Source organism: Nothoprocta perdicaria, unplaced genomic scaffold (assembly GCF_003342845.1).
Source record: "Nothoprocta perdicaria isolate Ctin4 unplaced genomic scaffold, notPer1 scaffold_2, whole genome shotgun sequence".
Taxonomy (NCBI): domain Eukaryota; kingdom Metazoa; phylum Chordata; class Aves; order Tinamiformes; family Tinamidae; genus Nothoprocta; species Nothoprocta perdicaria.
Window position 1 is genome coordinate 8,232,013 of NW_020455204.1, and position 18,613 is coordinate 8,250,625.

At 34.0% G+C, this 18,613-nt stretch overlaps 1 protein-coding gene across 4 annotated transcripts in view; it reads left to right on the forward strand.

Moving 5' to 3' along the window:
• ATP8A1 (ATPase phospholipid transporting 8A1) overlaps nucleotides 1–18,613 on the forward strand; it is an 85,426-nt gene that overhangs the window by 21,360 nt on the left and 45,453 nt on the right. For 3 of the 4 annotated variants that reach the window (XM_026037580.1, XM_026037579.1, XM_026037581.1), the window contains 12 exons: nucleotides 49–118; nucleotides 838–965; nucleotides 4,622–4,733; nucleotides 5,600–5,765; nucleotides 6,270–6,397; nucleotides 6,734–6,811; nucleotides 8,165–8,253; nucleotides 10,912–10,956; nucleotides 13,359–13,431; nucleotides 14,562–14,667; nucleotides 15,996–16,078; nucleotides 16,277–16,326. In XM_026037580.1, coding sequence (XP_025893365.1) covers nucleotides 49–118; nucleotides 838–965; nucleotides 4,622–4,733; nucleotides 5,600–5,765; nucleotides 6,270–6,397; nucleotides 6,734–6,811; nucleotides 8,165–8,253; nucleotides 10,912–10,956; nucleotides 13,359–13,431; nucleotides 14,562–14,667; nucleotides 15,996–16,078; nucleotides 16,277–16,326 — 1,128 coding nt within the window. The remainder of the gene's footprint in view (nucleotides 1–48; nucleotides 119–837; nucleotides 966–4,621; nucleotides 4,734–5,599; nucleotides 5,766–6,269; nucleotides 6,398–6,733; nucleotides 6,812–8,164; nucleotides 8,254–10,911; nucleotides 10,957–13,358; nucleotides 13,432–14,561; nucleotides 14,668–15,995; nucleotides 16,079–16,276; nucleotides 16,327–18,613) is intronic. The other variant, XM_026037582.1, reaches the window with a different exon arrangement.

Consider the following 18,613-nt stretch of genomic DNA (forward strand, 5'->3'; position numbering starts at 1 on the left):
TCTGTGCACTTTTACCTTATAATTTAAAATTAAGTTTTTTTTTTGTAGTGAACCGCAAGCTATGTGCTACATTGAAACATCAAACTTAGATGGTGAAACAAACTTAAAAATTCGACAGGTAGGAATTTCATGTTTGAATTGTTAAAATTGTTTTGAATTTATCACTGCTCATTTAAGATGCTTTTCTGTTGCTTGATAAGGGAAGTATGGAAGCCCTTTAAGAAATCTTAGAAAAGGAATTCTTTCAAGGAATTTTAGAAAGCTATGACAAAGTAAATATATTTTGAATAAAAAATGTGGACTTTCAATGTTATGTATTCATTATGTGTTCAAGCAAAAGGAACAAGTATCCTCTCCTAAGGAATTGTACTTTGTTTTTTTTCTTTGATAGATTAGGGGAAAAGTTTCGTAGTTTGAGCGYTTGTTTTGGTTCTGGAGGACTGCCCTGAAGCGAGAATCTTGTAGTGCAAGAATTGTCCTTGAGGGACAGACATAGAAGTTGCACGTGGCAGCTTTTAACTAAATGTGCTATCTGAATTCTGGGGGGAAAAAAAAGTTCCTGAGTTAAATGACTAAGTGTTAGGAATTGTGGCCCTGCTTCTGCCAACATACTTCAAGGTATCGAGGTGACGAGGTGACTTTTTCACTGTYTATAGCTACGGACAGTGACAGCACAATGCAGTTGTCCCATTCCACTCCAATAGAGGTGAAAATTTTTGCTTTAGATACTAGTTTGCTGGTCTTGCATTATCAAAGTTACAATACAATGTAAATTAATACATATTAATATGTTGGAAAGTGGTTTATAATATCATGCCAAGCAAATTTTGTTTGCAGGGTTTGCCGCTGACGTCAGATATAAAAGACATTGAAAGCTTGACGAGACTTTCAGGAAGAATTGAATGTGAAAGCCCGAATAGACATCTCTATGACTTTGTTGGAAACATCAGACTGGATGGGCATGGGTATGTAAATCTGAGGAAAAAAAGATCTTGGTAGGATATGATGTGTGTTGTTAAACTACTTAATATATGAATATTAAAATATTTATTTATTTAAGACTAGAAAGGTAAAACTTCTTACGTCTGCAACTTGGCTTTTTGTGCTACATGACCTTCATAACTACTCCCTTGTATTAAAAATAGCTATTGGTTTATAAAATTTCTAATAGTATTTGAGGATTTGTAGCTAGTAACTCGCTTTTTCTGCATCTCATTTGTTGTCTGTTGAAGCACTGTTATAGAAAATGAATATAAAAAGTTGCGTGGGATTTTACAAGCCTAGAGTGAAGTCCACTACTGTATACATCCAATTCTTCTAATTTGATATAAGAATGTTGAGTTTTGTTGTACTCAGACTACATCTAAAAGACATGTAATAGCTTAATTTCCTGGAAGTATATTTCTGTAGATTTGCTTCAGAGCAAATATACATGCTTTTAAAACTGCTTTGAGAGTTCTTAAAATACCAGTGTTTGCCGGACACTGATATTGTGAGTCTTCTGTGGGGTCAAATCTAATATGTTGAACTAGAAGTATAAAATTCAATCCTGTATTCAGAATTGTTGAATTCTCCATTCCCAAAGACTGAATTCTTACAGGATTTTTTGGATTTGGTAAGTATTTATTTTTTTCCAAATAGTGATATATTTATATATGTCTAGAAACACAAACGTGAGTAATATTCTATCTAATTGTAACATACCTTTTTTATATTCCATTTTTTTATTTGCTAATTTCTTACAGATGCATTCCGGGAGTTTTCAGTCGCAAGAGAGTGGATCTATTATAATTCCGTTGTACTTKTTGTTCAGAAGAGAAAAACACTTATCTGTAATTCTTCTCTGAAGGTAATAGTTATACTAGATCCACACATGCATACTTCTTCCCTTTCTAGGGGAAAAAACATAMTTTTCAAAACTGAATTATTTAATTTTAAAAATTGGTTAAAAAAGGAACATAGAGTGGCATAACTGGCTGTTCTGCCACATGAATGTGTGGGAGCAYGCCATCTGCTGGTCAAGCAATTTACCATTTGAAAAATTCAGTTATGAAATATTTAGAATATAATTTTCTGCAGTAGGACAGTTCCAAAAGTGTGGCTCTAATATAATATTTACCTTCAGTGGAAAAGAATTGCAGGTAAGTAACTCTTTTTGGATGCTGATCTTATTTCCAACCTTAAAAATCAGGGATGAATTCTCTTCTTGCACATATCAGAGGCAGAGCACATAAACCTGACTAATACTTACCACATATTTAAAGCCTTCCTTCCAGCAGTTATGGTTTCTACTTTATCCACTTTAAAATCGTTGCTAGAGCAACAAGATAATAATGGATAAGTTTCTTCCTCTTCTATTTTCTTTCACTTTAGAAGACTGATGGGAATGCCAGATTGCTACGATTCATAATTGTTGTRAACTGATAGACTTTCACTGTGTCCTTCTGTTTCCTTTCATGGGAGAGCAAATTAAAGAAACTAAGATTCTTTTCCATCTTTGGGATAKTCAAGAAATAGAACTCCAGTGTAGTTGTTTTGTCTGTTACCTGTATCCATGGAGTAGAAGAGCCCAAAGAGATTTTCACCACTTCTTCAACTTTTAAGGGTGATAACTCCTCTCTGCAAGATGCATGCAGCTCTTTCAGTTATGCTCATGAATGTATAAGAGTGTGTCACTTGGTTTTTGTACAATTACCTAGAGAAAGGAGAGAAGTGGCTGTCCTTTGAGAGAGAGACTTCAAATTTGAAATAATGGTTAGAAAAGAGACCCAGAGGGGAAAGGGTAAGCAAATTAAAAGGTCAGATACTGACTCTCCAGACCTGAAGTAAACTTTTTCTTGAAGATTTTCTTTGGCAAACACATTGGATAAGAGTGGCAAACACATTGCATATTGGACAAACACTTTGATTTGTAAGCTTTCAAAAGTGTCACAGAAATTAAGAGCTCTTAATATAGCAGTGGCAGCCCTAGCAGGAAAGTATGCTAAAGGCATTGTACTTAACCATAATAGGCAGTTTATATAWTAAGTGAATAAGTGAAAGCTTTTTAAACAGTTCTTGTAGTCTTGGTGGGAAAGGTTTGCTTCACTGGAATCACAGATGTTTTCTGTAATGATTTTAAGATGCCTTAATTCCAGGGAAGTRAGTTATTCAGGGTGTTAACAATATGAAATATTGTATGAAATATGAAATGAAAGAGCATCCATTCATTACTGTTTGCTTACAGTTACTGAATTTATCTTTCCCATGAGGTTGTTACAGAGCTTTCTAGCTTTTAGATATTTAGCTAGGCTGCAGCTTAAACCCAAAGATGAATGAAAATGAAAATTATTAAACTATTTTATGGATAAGTTGCCTGTGAATTTCTGTCAAGTGAGAAATTCAAATTTCTCACAAATAAGTACAAAAACAAACAAACAAAAAAAGTACAAAACAAAGACGCCCCATGCTAGTTTTTGCGACAGTAGGTGGACTAGGTTGGGAAATAGTAGCACTATGGTTGGATTTATTTCATGAAAAATCATTCCAACATTTTTTCCAGGTTAAATACATTTTCTAATTTCTGTAGGAACTGATTCCAAGAATATTTACTGCCAGTAGTAGTTCTAAGAAGGAAAAAATGTGTCCTTACCTGTTTAATTCCTGTGTTTTAATCTTGAAAGCTTGTCTGTGGCAGTAGAGGAGAAAGAAAYTGCAATCTGCATGCAGAGATTTACTTTAAGCTCTTTGTGCAACCAAAAATGCATATCAAAATAACATGATTTCCTCATGAATTCTGGAGCTTGTTTATCAGATTTAATGTGCTGTCRTTAATTTATGTATAATCTTAATATTTTGTTGTTTGAAACAGCTGCAGAGATCATTGGTTTTGATGAGGATGCCAGACACTACAGCAGTAGTCACGAATCTGAAGTGAAAGCTAGTATTTATAGACAGAAAAGTGAAAAATAGGGTATTGCTTGTCCCAGGGAAAAGGTAATGAAAAAATGACAGATTTGAACAGTATATGTCAAACCTCAGCTGTCTACATTTAAAGGCTATTAGATCTCTCCAACATCTCTTAAGAGTTTTTGTTCTYGACTTACCTACTACAGTTTTATAAGAATAATACAGGTAAATTGAAAACCAGTTTTGAGGTTTAAAAATGATATAGAAAATACAGCTATAAATKCTATGCAATTAATTAGGTTCATAAGAGTTCTTTATTTGACATGGGAAAATGGATTAAGTTGAGAGTTCAAAGAAAATTATTTAATTTGAGAATTGTTTTGGAGAATAAATTTTATACAAATAACTGAATTTCAGTATAAAAGTTCAGAAACACCTCGCGTCATAAATCAAAACTCAAATCTTTATTCCTTGTATTCAGAATTAAGTGGTAAGTAGTATTTTTGCAAACTTAAATTTTGGCCATCCCGTATGATTTGCGTTAAACTGTCAATTTTTAATTAAGTCAGCATACAAAAAACTTGAACAATTAGGTTCCAAGAGAATTTACCATAAACATCTAAACTGACAGTGATGCTTGAAAAAATAGCTAATAAACTTTAGCAACTGCTGGTTGGACTTATTCTGTGAAATAAATAACCTGATGATAAAATATAAAATTGCTTTCCTTTAGTACTGTTCCACTTGGATCTGATCAGATTCTTCTACGAGGAGCTCAGCTAAGAAATACTCAGTGGGTTCATGGAATAGTTGTCTATACAGGACATGATACAAAGCTCATGCAGGTTTGTCACTTGGAATTTTTCTGAATTCTGTTGTTACCGTTTAGTATCACTATTACACAGAATATTTTTTAAGAAAACATGATTACTACTCTTCATTATAGTAGTTACATTTTTAATCTTAAGATCAATAAAAATAAAGCAATTTCTTATTCTAACCATTAGACAATTGTTGGTCACTGCAGAGTATTTTTTCCAGTAATAATCCTATTCAGTGGTAATATTTTGTAATTTGTGTTTTGAAAACTATTTTGTTAAGAAGTTGCTTCGTTATAGTTTGTCTGTTCATCTTTTTAATTTTTGACTGCTCCTAAAACTGTCCTGTTGTGGAGCTTTCTTTCAAGTRTGAAGGTAAGTATTTTTGTTAGAAAACAAAGTAAAACTTTACTCATTTGCAAAATAACGAGGAAAAAAAACTCAGACTATGAAGATATTTTTCCTGTTGTTGTTTGAAATATCCAAGTTAAAAGCATTTGTCAAGAAAAAGGAATGTTTTCAGTTTGGTCRTGCATGTCTCTTTCTTATTCCTGTTTTCATCTGTAAAACCTAGTTTGACTGTTTGACTAGAATTAATTAGCAGTTGTCTTCTATAGCTCTGTTTCGGTGTGTGTACATACACTTTTAATGGTTATTGGTAGCTGTTGCTTTTATGAGTGTTCTGTGTGATTATCTAAAGTGCCTGCGATACAAATCTAAAATTCAAATTCATGAGTTTGTCATTTTTTTTAAGTGAAATAGTTATGTGATACAATAATCTATTTGTGGGAAAAAAATAATAAGAGATGTAATCCATACATTTTCAGGGGGAAAAAAAAAAGCATGTATACCTCTTAATATTGAATAGCCACTGTTGTTTTTTTCTCTTGCAGAATTCCACAAGCCCACCTCTTAAAATGTCGAATGTGGARCGAATTACAAATATTCAGATTTTGATTTTGTTCTGCATCCTCATTGCCATGTCTTTGATCTGCTCTATTGGTTCAGCTATATGGAATCGAAGACATACTGGAAGAGACTGGTATCTTGATTTAAAATGTAAGTTATAAATTTATTAATATTTTAGTGTTCAGTTGTCCTTGATATTTGGAAAGGAGGATACTTAACAGGTTGCTTTTCTGTGAGTCTTACTGTGTGTTGACTGAAGTAATTAGGCTAGGTATGTCTGTGTTTTCTGTTCCTTTACAAGATTGATTAAGCTCTTTAATCTCATATCTCTATTTCAGGTAGTGTGAATTTACCTTTTTCGTAGTTTCTGTTGAGGGGAAAATAGCAAAGTGTGAGGTTAGATAGTGAAAATTCCATTACACAGTTCCTACTTTAAAAAAGGCAAACTTATTGAAGTCATATTTAGACCTTCATTGCTATKTTTAGATTTTCTAGTGAGGCTATTATCTTAACATAAAGTAGTCAAAGGAAGGAAAGCTTGGGAAGTCTGCTTTTCAGAATTTCACAYAATATTTTTAAAAATCAGCAGTATGTGGTATTGCATTTTTTTTAATTATGATCTTTAATGTTTTATGATGTTTTGTTTTTTGGCAGATGGTGGAGCAAGCAACTTTGGGCTGAATTTCTTAACTTTCATCATTCTCTTCAATAATCTTATTCCAATCAGTTTGCTGGTTACGCTTGAAGTTGTTAAATTTATCCAGGCATATTTCATAAATTGGGTAAATATTTTTCTTACTGCAATTTACATAGACCTCTAAAATCAAGTAATTTACAAGTAAGTGAAATGATTAGCAGGTCATTTCTATGATTAATTTCTGTGATTTCATTTGTCTGAATCAGCGTTTCTGAGATTTTCTACATGAATACTTAATTTAAATGTGCTGTTCATTATCAGTCTATTTTCTGTTTGGGATTTTTAAAAAATGATATGACTATCTGTGACATGTATTCATATTCATTCTTTTCTTGTTCATTTAGCCTCTCTATTTAGAAAGTACCGATTTTTTTAAGAAGCTATCTAACACAAACTTTTAAATATATGTTTTTCCCTGTAGGATATAGATATGCGCTATGAACCTACAGACACTGCTGCTATGGCTCGTACTTCCAATCTCAATGAAGAACTTGGACAGGTATAGAGAAATTATCTGTTCCATCTCTGTGTGGAGTATGAAGTGTACATATTCTTATATTTTCAAATCTATATATTTATCTAATTGATTCATTCATATTTCAAATGGGAATGCAAAATTTATTATTACTCTGTTACAGTTGCAAAGCTGAACAGAGAATTTTAGCCATTAGCACCCAGCTTCCAGGATCTAATGCTTAGGAGATCTGCCTTTGGGCAAAACAGCAACAGGCAGTAGTTATTAACATGTCCTAATGTTAGTCTGCATCAAGGAGAATGAGACCTTATCACTGGGTTTAACAAGTATCTCCAGATAATAGATCTTTTTGTTCTGCTCATGGCTGTAAAGGGGTGTATTCATACCGTATATATAGGTGGAAGAGAGGCTGTTTTTTATTTGTTTGCTTGTTTTCTGTCTCATTTTATACCAGCTGTCTGGCTTTCTCTCCTTGCAGTTAACTTGTCATTCACATCCCCATTTTTCCAGCTTGCCAGTTGAATTCTCTCATCGAAATCTAGTTGAACTTGCTGGCATCTCTGATTTTACTTCTTTGCTAAAAAATAAAAACCCAACATTTCTACTCTAAAATATATGTGGGCTAGAGATGTTGAAGAAAATATTTCTTAAAAGAGGTTTCCAGGTTTTCAAAAAGGCAGAATAAAAGTGTTTGGTAGCAATTTGTAAAGGTAGCAGTTTGCAGTTCCTGCTTTCCCATTCTGCCTTACCACCATCACGACACACACACACACACACAAAATACTTCTTGAGGCATAAAACTGCTGTGGAAGATGTTTTAGTAGTTGGTTTGGCAAAATCATAATCTATCAGAAACAGGATCTTTAAGTTAGAGATGCTGAGTATATTTTAATAATACATAGTGTTACTATCTCCATCTAGAATATATAGTATAGTTAATTCCTAATTAAGAATACCATATCCTTTTTAATGAAAAATTTTAATTCATTAAAACTGAAGCTTCAACTTGATCAAAACCATTSTTTTATGTATTACCTTAAGATAAGATTTCAATTAGATTTAAGGCTATCACAGATTGTATATTTTAGCTCAGATTTATAAATAATTTATGCAGTAATTTCTGTGGCTGTGTTGTTGGGGAAATAGGAGATCCAGAGTAAGTTAAAAAAAAAAAAAAAAAGGGTATTGCTTTTATTCATGCAGCTTBTTTCTTTTTCTTGCTTTTCTTTTTTAAATATATTGAACTTAAGATAATTCTATCGTAAATGCACATTTAACACACATTATCACATTTAGTGTGCTAATGGGCATGAATTTAAATAAATACATAAATAGCTATTGAAAGTTAATTACAAATTAATTTTATCATTTGTTTAGGTCAAGTACATATTTTCTGACAAAACGGGTACCCTGACATGCAACGTCATGCAATTTAAGAAGTGCACTATAGCAGGAGTCGCGTATGGGTAGGTGTTTCTATATATACTCACTTCTGTATTTCTGTGCCTTTCACTTCCTCTGCTTGTATGCACATATATACATAAAATTAAAGCTAAATTTCAAACAAGCTGGTGCATGGTAGTAGATGCAGTTTAGAGTCAATTTGTTTGTGATTATGAAATGTTTCTTCTAAGAGGGCTGCAGTTATCACCTCAATTGTAATGCCTCTTTTTTTTTGAAACAGAAATATAAGTGTAGATAACAATCATTTAATGTCACAAAGCAACTTCAGTACACTTATTTCATCTATAGTTCAGTCTGTTTAGTGCTATTATTAAAAAATGATTTCCCACATATTTATGAAAAGCTTCTCTAGTTGTCTGTACTTCAGATTTCGTGTAGGCACATGCTCTTAAACCAAATGTTATGCAGAATGAACAAGAATTTGGATTGCACGAGATTGGATTTGTAATTCCCATAACATCTAATACAAGTGTTTTTTATGTGTAGCTTGAAAGTGGCTTAACTCCAAATACAGATTTTTCACCCTTAAGAAAACTCTCCGAATAAAACTCTAAATAAAAACAGTCAAAAATATTAGTGTCACCAATTGCAGCCTCATTCTTTGACMGAGTTTGTAAAAGCCTCAAAGTTTCAAGGCTGTGATTTGCAAGAATCTTGTAAGAGCAATAAATAGAGCAGAAATGGCTACATTTTAAATGAGAGCAGGAAATGAAATTCTAGGCCTGGGCAGGTCTCTGAATGTTCAGTAAAAGGTAACTTAGATGCCTATAGAACATTAAATACTGGGCAGACACGAGGCAGACAATATGGAATTTTAATTTTTCTGCGCTTGTGCTGAAGTTCAAGCTTTTGTGTTTTGGGGGTGGAGCTTTTGTGGGATGATTTGGTTCCGTTTGAAGATCCAAAAGTAATTTTGAGATGTCTGATACATGTGATTTCTTTTGAAAACTTAGATCCTCAGTGTATTAACCACAATGGTGGTGGTTTTTTATTAATAATTTGGTTAAAGAAAATACRGTTTCAACATTGGTATTTCAAAAAATAAAACCCACACTTTATTTTGATCTCACCTTCAAGCACAGGAGTTAGTCTCTTTACTTCTTTGCTACTTTACAGAGCAGTAAAACTGCTCTGAACCGCCTATTTTCAGATTGTTTTTATAGCAGTTCTGTAAGCTGACAAATACAGTAATGGTAGTCACAATTAAAATTAACATTTGATATTCAGTTCATTGTGCATCTTTGTCTGAAGTTGATATGCTTGTATGAGGTGCTATTATTTGCCCCATTTTGAAAAGTCATTGGCCTTTTAGGTGGGCATTGCTCTGTTTAGGAAGCAGTTTCTCTTTAAGCAAATAACCATTATAGCATCTCTTATGGGTACTTTGTCAATAGATTCATATTTTCTGTCTGTATTGGCGTAAGTAGGAGGAGTTTAGAAATACAGAGAAAGTGGGGGTAGAGATGACTTCTGTCTTCCATGCCTCTTCTTTTTAAATGTAGTCCAATTTGTGATGTATTTCAATCAGGGTTGTCATAGGCCAGACTTTCACATCCTATGGTTAGGTATGTGGCTCAATGATTTCTGAACTCGGGCAGATAAGCTGCATTAACGTAGCACACAAGGTTGCTTTTAGTTCAGTGCAAGTCTGCAGCATTTCTGCAGAAATTCCAGCAGTTGAATATCTTGTTCAAGCAAGCAAGCATTTAAGAAAAGACTCATTGGCCTGGAGACTCAACCTAYGACAGCAAATGGGAAGAATTGGTCATGTACTTTTGAAGTGTAAGTCCAAATAAATAGAAGCAGTGACTGGAGCTCTCTTCCAGGGTTCCGGGCAGTCGGAGGAAGAAATTGACCCCTTTTCTTCCTACTCTTCAATGTCTGCTTTGATTAGTAAGAAGATGGGTTAGTGGTGGCAAGTTTGATGTGATGTGATGCCAGGTTAGATGTGGTAACTGCTGAAAGCAACCGGTTTTGATAGGTACAGAAAATAAAATCATARCACAATTAGATGTTTCAAGTGAAACAAGGTAATATTTGAGCCTGGTAAAGATTTCAGAATGTTCAAAGTGGTACTTTCTTTTCACCAGGCTTTTCTTTTAGTTGTCTTGGGGCTAATTCTTCACGGTCTACCTCATTCCCTTTTTATTATAAAGATGTTTCTTGGAAATCTGGATCTAGCTGTTCTGCCTCAGTTTCTGTGCACCTACCATATTTTCTTTCATTAAAAATGAGTATATTCCAAGTTTAGACTCACATTTACACCTCTCCAGAAAAAAAGTCACAATAACGGCCTGTTGAACTGCTTTGTGTTAGACTTTGACATGGACTTCTATATAAGACATCATATATACTGAAATGAAAAGCAAGACTTATAAAAATGGATTATGCTGTTATATCAGCTGGTATATGTTAGCAAATAGATCTTAAATCAAACAGAAACTATCCTTTATGTTTCATAAATCCTCAACAGAAGTATCATACTTTTTGCAATGCTCTACTGTTACCCAGGTACTGAGAAAATACTCATTAAAATGCATTTAAATCTTTCTGGTAACAGTTTCGCTAACTAACTTCTCTTTTACACGTGGTCTAATTTACTAGCCTTTGTGATTGTTTTTCCTCTCCCTGTGTCTATTCCTCTCTTACCTTTTGTGCAGCCATTGCCCTGAGCCTGAGGATTATAGTGTTCCTTCAGATGATTGGTAAGCTCTAAAAATCATTTAGTACATGGTGTTTGTTTAAGATTCATGCTTAATACCAGTGAGATGGATTGATTTTTAGAAATGAAGCTAAGTTTGAGATATTTTTCTTCTCAGAAGCTGTTTTAGCTTCAAATTGATGGAAGCTGACTGAACCTTATACGATTTTACCATGTGAGAACCCTTGAGTGATTAGGTTGGGTACTTTGGAATAGAATTGTTAATACGGTCACTGAGCTGTAGACGATTGCCTACTGACAATACAATTCAGAATAGCTGTTGGAGAAAGAGTTTTGGTTATTTATTTGGTTTATTTATTTGGTTATTTGGAAGCATAAAGGTAACTTTGACCACACATATATCTGCCATTAACTATTAATACGTTAGTAGTAATATTTGTTAGAAAAATAATCTGAACTTGAGAGTGAAAAATATGTAATGAGCAATTAACATTTTACTACAGAGTCTTTGCATATTAGCACTTCCTGTGGATGTTTGGGGTTTTGTTTTTATGAAATTGAGTTGAAAGCACCCAGGTTCACCTGAAGTCAACATCAGTGTTTTTAATAGGAATCTCAGGAAGACCTAGTCCTGCCTTCCTTTCTCTTGCCATCTGCATGACACTTTGTACTGTCTTCATTGTTCTTTCTAAATCAACCATTTTCTATCCTGTTCAGAAGTAGCTTAAATAAAAAAGGGGACAAAAACTCACTGGCASTCTGTAAGTTATCATTATGTTTGTTGAAAGTCAGAGTAAGATATTCCCCCCAAAACTTATGCAGTATGTTGTCTCTCTAAATTTTAAATTTTTTTGAGAAAAACTTATTTTGCTAGATTGGAATTAACAATTCTTCTATATAAAAAAACTCATCTCACACGCACCCAAAAAATTCACCCCGGTACACATGTCCCAAAATCACACCTGTCATAGTGGCACATTTCTTACAGGCATATATGAGCATGTTAGCTGTGCACAAATGAATGATTTYATTAAAATAATATTAATTCTTATATAAATGAGGCATATTTGCTCATATAGTATTTGTTGTGTTCAAGTGGAAAACAGTTMTACGTCGAACTCGTTTGCAGTTTCTTTTTAGAGCTGAGAATTCAGAAATTAATCATTTTTGCTACTGCAGACTTCTATATCCTAAAGTTTTTCTACCAGAAAGCATTAAGTAATAAAGTTCAAACCTTGAACTCTAAACAAACAGAAGGTATTGTGTTGAAATTGTTAACTTTAAGCTTTTTAAAAGCCAGCAGCTTTGTGTTTTGGGGKTTTTTTTGTCTGTTTAAATAAATATCACTCATTGAGAATACTTTGGATTTCTCACTTTCATTATAGACTTGTGCAAAAAGTGGTTCTTGAAAATTTGTGTAGCAGCAGCAGTGTACCATTGCTTCAGTGCACACACTGCAGTGACATGTGCTGTCCTTTCATAGCTCTTCCTAGTAACACATGACTACAGCAGCTGGCTTCTGTTTCCGTAGAGAACCTTTAGGCTACCTTTGTGGCTTAGTGTTTTAGTTTCCAACTTAAGACAATGAGTGTGCTCCGGCTAAAACTGTGTGACCAAGGCAAAATCCAATATAACTGATAAAAGAATGTTCTTTCTCCAAACTAGGCTCACTTTCAGCCTTCTTTTGTTTCACCAAGGTACCTTATCTTTGCCTTCAAACTCGGGTGCCTTGTCTTGATGCTCAGCACTCAGCGGCAGCAACAAGTCTGCACCAAGATGTATACAGATCTAGAAATATGTAGGTTTTGGAGCCCTTAGCTTCAACCRGAAACCTTGGGCAACATGGGAGATGTTTAAGTGATTTTTCTTTCTCCAGAACTCTCACCACCTTGTCTCTCTTTAGTCCCTTCCTGCTTCACCATTGTTACTGTATCTTTATGCGTCAATTTACTAGGTTCCTTTTTGTTTATGGGCAATATAAAAAAGCCATCTCCTTTCAGATTTCCCTGATATATACCACCACAGTTTATTTTAACTCTCAGCTTTTCTGTAAATGTCTGCACCCTACTTTGGAAGCTGCTAATTTCTCAAATGTTATTTCTTAAGGCATATCTTGTTCTTTGTGCCTCCACTAATGACCAGTCGTGTATGTTAGTAGACTTTTTACTTCCTTCTGTGTTATTTGGAATCAAAAAAAAAAAAAAAAACTTCTCTGCATTTAGGGGTATTTATGTAAATCAAACTTAATAAAACTAGATGATGTTGAGAGATATGTAACGAGCACCTGTTCATTTTAGTTTCTTATTATATGTGATTGCAGCCACAGCACTATGCTGCAGCACTTACAAGACTGAAATTTGTTTGACCACAGTTGTGTAAGTGATTTACAGGTGAATTATTAAGAACCTGCTAATGGTTTTCACTCTTCTGCTTAATTATTTCTAGGCAAGGCTCACAAAATGGAGAGGAAAAAACATTTAGTGACTCATCCTTACTGGAGAATCTTCAAAGCAATCATGTAAGTGATACAGAAACAATTACTGCTGTTTTGTCAAATCAAGCCTTGGCTTTTAGTTCCTAATCCATAAGATTATTTCCTTTGAAGAAAGTAAATTAAGTACTGGCAAAACCTATGTGTAATCGTGAGTACTTTTTTAATCACTTTTGATGTGTGTAACTTATTTAGATCCATCTAGAACCAGCTCAGTGTTAACTTGAAAAGAGCAAGTTATTTTTGAAAGAAGTTTCCTTCTGAAAGAACTTCCAACACAGAATTTCTAAGACTGAAATACAGTGGTCTTACACTGTGGATTCTTTGGGTATTTCTACCACTGCTTCATTCTAAATCATGGTGTTCATATGTTTGTCATGCTGTCCATCAAAGCTTGCAGAGTCAGCCGTGTCAACTTGTTATCTTGACATGATTGATTATTTCTATGCAGGCTTAGTTAAAAGCAGGGAATTAACCATATATAGTTCTTTTGTATATGTTTAAAATTAGTTCATCAAATCAGGTAACTAAACTAAATAGATATTATAGAGCCCAAGTTATTTGCTGCAAAGAGACAGTACGTTTCACTGCAAATGAAACTGCAAATGTAAACTATTTTAATAGATCAATTTTTCCAGTTACTCCCTTGATCAAATCATTTTAAATTCTTTTCAAATTCTGTTTACCTGGCTATACCATRTTTTCCACCTAAGCTTAGAATTTGATTGCTACATCTTCTAAAGGTTCTTAAAAGATGTCAAATACAGTATTAGAAAAAAACAAATATAAAGTGAATATTTTTAATTAAAAAGACATATTCCAAGAGACTTTAGGAAATAATAAAATCAATTGTGAAATCATTTTAAAATAAAACTCTTTCAATACAGGATTCAGGTTTACCTTTCCCGTAAAACGTTTATTTGAATTATTTTGCACTTTTAGTTATTCCTTTTTGATGGTTATGATAGAAAATGACACTAACCAGTGTCTATAGTGAAGCAGAGCAGCAAGTTATTCTGCCTGCTGAAATTCAAAGATAAAAGGTATCTGTTTTATTTAATTGTTGATTAAAAAATAGACATTTCTTGACTTGTCCATATGTATTATTACACATCAGTTGCTTATGTTACCTATTTGTGACACTACTTTTTCTTTAGCCAACTGCACCTATAATATGTGAGTTTTTGACAATGATGGCAGTGTGTCACACAGCTGTTCCAGAAAGAGAAGGTGATAAAATCATATATCAAGCAGCATCTCCAGGTGAGTCAAATAATGGAGTGAACATGTAGTAGAGTATTCCATCTAGTCAAGAAGAAAGTTGTATTCAAAATGTACTCAAAATATACTCATTTTGACGTATCTGCTGAAATAAATTAAAAAAAAAAACATAATCCCCCAAGAGAAGTGGTGTCAGCTAAAAACAGTTTGTCAAAAAAACCTCTTGTTTAATTTGCTCTTGTAAATATATAGCTCTCCTGTGCATTGCATAATGGATAACTGTGATTGATAAGTGCAGTATTACTAAGCTGTCATTGTGTTATTCTGGAATTTTGAGTGAACTACTTGAATGCAAATAGAAATCAGGGTAACCCAGGAGGCAAACTGATATCCTTGCTTTTGTTCCTATTTCATATCCAGTAACGGTGCTTTTGAGTTATAACAAAGACTGTTTTAATCAAAAATGAGAAAAAAATTGTTTTTAAAGAGAAGCTGTGATAAGCTCCTGTTCTATTGCATAAACAACTTTGAATTCAAGGCCTGTTGGACAAAGGCAGAATGATTAAAATAGGATTAGTTCTACTCAGCTAATGTAGTATGACAATCTGTGATAGGAGATGAGGCATGAAGCACAGTTTTCAGTCTTCCTCTTTCTGTTCCAACTCCGGGGTAACCATTTATCTGCAATTTCTACCCTACAAGAATTAAAAGTCAGGTCAGAGGTTGAACCGTARTAAATAAATAAATTGAAAATTAGTGAGACCAGAGCTGCGTTTTGCCAGGCATGGGAAACTAGATTAAGCTTTTATATCTTGGACTRTCTGGGGACAACTGGTGCCTATGGGAGACTGAGTCACAGCTTGAAACTTTTCCTGGATGTGGGCACTAAGTTTATCTATTATTTACAAGAATGACTTACCACTCTTGTCTTCTAAAACAGAACTCRGACAAGATAACTACTTTCTTGTTTGATGCTGTGCTGAATAAGGCACTTTTCCAGAAGTGGGAGGTTTGCTCTGTAAGCAGTGTTTAGTCAGTGTTCAAAAAYCTAACTCCCAGAAAGCAGGCAGGAAGGAAGCCTCCCTTGATGAAGCACTGTTATCATGTCTGCAAAAATCACTGGGCTGCAACTTAAAGAGGTTGTTCTTACTGGATTGAGAGACATGTTTCTTTTCAACATCCTACTTTCTGAAATGCAAACAAAATTCAGCACAATTTTAACAAGAAAAAAGAATTCTTTCTATTCTATCATCATCTCTAATTTTTCAGACCTATTAAGGAAAGAGGAAACAAAAATAAAAAGGTTTGTGCTGTGCCTGTAGAATCATGCGGGAAGATAACAAATTTAAGCACTAATTAATTTGTTGCAGATGAAGGAGCACTGGTCAGAGCAGCGAGAAATCTTCGTTTTGTATTCACTGGAAGGACACCTGACTCAGTAATCATAGAGTCTGTAAGTACATTAGAATAAAAATATAATTTGTAGCATTTTATATTGTCATATTAAATAATTTTTAAATAACTCTATCTTGGCACTTATCTGTTGAAGTACAGTTTGTTTCTTTGTGTATCCTTTACTATAGCAAATCCTTTTGCATTAATTCTTATCTATTTCTTTTTTCCTTGTTTTTATTTTTTTTTTTTTTTTCAGTTGGGACAGGAAGAGCGATATGAATTGCTAAATGTTCTGGAATTTACAAGGTAAAAGGCATGTTAAGAGTCTTTTCTCTTATGGATAAAAAAGTTTGCACTTGTGATACTCATACAGAAAAATCTTTTTTAAAGTTTTATACTTTTACAAAGAGTGCAAGTTTTGTGGTTTCATAGTTTTTCTGTCATCTCCTTTGTCTGATGTTTTTCATTTTCAGTTTTTCTCAGAGCTTCAAAAATTTKCTCTCAATTTTTCTAAAGTGTTTAGTAGAGTAGACATTATAAGGACATTATAATAGAATTCTATTTAATTCTAAAAGCACTAGCATCATGGGAATTAAATAAGTGATTTTTTTTAATGGGAGAAAGCTTCAGACAAATATTAATTTATTGTCATTTGAGCACTGATACTTTCCAGTGAAAAGAGAATTACTTGTGAATGTTAGCCTTTGGAGGATTAAGATTCTCAGCAGATACCCATCGTTTCAGCTTGATGAAGCGTTCAGAATTTTTAGCTGTTTTTCACTTAGACTGTGTATTTCATAGCTTTACTTGGAATTGACTTGTTGGAGGCGCTAGAGGTCACTCTTGTTCCACAGCAGAAGAAATTCTKGCTCCAAAACCCCCTCAGAATGGCCAGGAGCAGCATGTACCTTCAGAGATGTAATCTGTAATAATTAAGACTCACAACTGAAGGGTTTCCGGGTGTTGTAAGTTGCCTTTCCTGGGGAAAAAAAAAWAATAGAAAAAAGAAATGCAAACTGATTTCTTGTACTGATTCCAGCATGAGCCAAATAAGACAGCAAGTAGACCTCAACAGTGTCAACGTTTTGACGTTTTTGATTTTTGGAGAAACGTGTCACAGAAGTAACACTTGTAGGAATGCTTGATAGAGTTGTGTTTTATAGTATGGTTTCTATACAAAGATCATGACATGTTCCTATAAGAGAAGTAGCATATTTGTACAAGATGGTAGAAATATGCTTTTCTTACAGGCAAGAAAGTAGCTTTCTGTCCTACAAGTGTACAAGCATAGTGAATGCACCTGATAATCCTCAAGCAGTTAGTTGATAGTTACTCCTAAAGACTAGTGCTAATATCTTTGGAGCAGGGGGTATCTTGCTGAGTTTGCTCTCAATAGAAACTTAGCCCAGATGTCATAACTGTTGTGGTACCTTAAGCTCAAAGAAGTGGGCAATAGTTGAGACCTTCTACTATCCGGTTATCTCTGGGAAGCTGTCTCTGTAGGTACAGCTATGTATGTATGGGGTGTAAAAAGGCAAGGTACCATGTCAGTGGTGACATCTTAAGTGGTGCCTTAATGCTTATGGTCACTTCTGTGCCAAATACATTTTCACCCGGAGCCAGTATGTACAGTCACAGGGGTAAGCGTTTTTTAAGTATGCAATTACTTGTTTTAGTAAGCATAAAGATACATTCAACCTTAAAGCCCGAGTCATGCATTCAACATCATGTTAAAGTTCTGGTGATTGACTCCCACAGCCTGCATCGCAGTTTGTATATCGGTGCTCGCATCAACATGTGTCATTTCTAGAAGTGCTACCAAGATTCTGATTGTATCTACATGTCCTGTTAGAAGAATGAACTGAATTTTTAGCATCTGAATAAACTTCACTAACAAGCGTTGAGTATAGACATAGTAATGATTTCCCAGTATCTGCAAATACAGACCATCTATTGATTAAATGACTAATCTTATCTCCCTTACTGGGAAGTCACTCCACATTGTAGCAAAAGCCTTCTGCTGTTTTTTTTTGTCTAAAGCTTTTTATCTATTTTTGACTAATAAGACTATTTTCGATATGTGGACACATGAAATAAAGCAATGGCTTGACTAGTCTCTCATCTGACATGTCCTACAAATAATATACRTTGCCTTTATTGTTGTACCGGGCCCACACTAGGCTTCCCTTCTAAAGCATATGAGTTCTTACCTCCATTTCATCGTTGTTGAAGGAAAAAAAAATGAAAAGCATATCACATTTGAAAGTTTTSTAGTTAACGTTTGTAGTAATGTTTATTTTATGATTTCTGTATTTCACCAAGTAAGAAAAATGAAACTGACACCGCAGTGACATGACTGATAAAAAAGTTAGTCCTGGACAGTAAGTCCTGCTCACTAGCTTTGTTSTAGTTTTACTGCGGAAATATATTTGTCAGTTGAGATTCCTTATCTGCCTTCATAGCTCCGTTTTCAGATTTCAGGATTGCAGTCTTCTGGCATTGCAAAGCTATTGAGGACTTACCYGTTAAGGGCCTGTGCGTGTAATTACATTTATTTAGGGTTTGTATAAACTGCATTTCCTCCATAATTAAA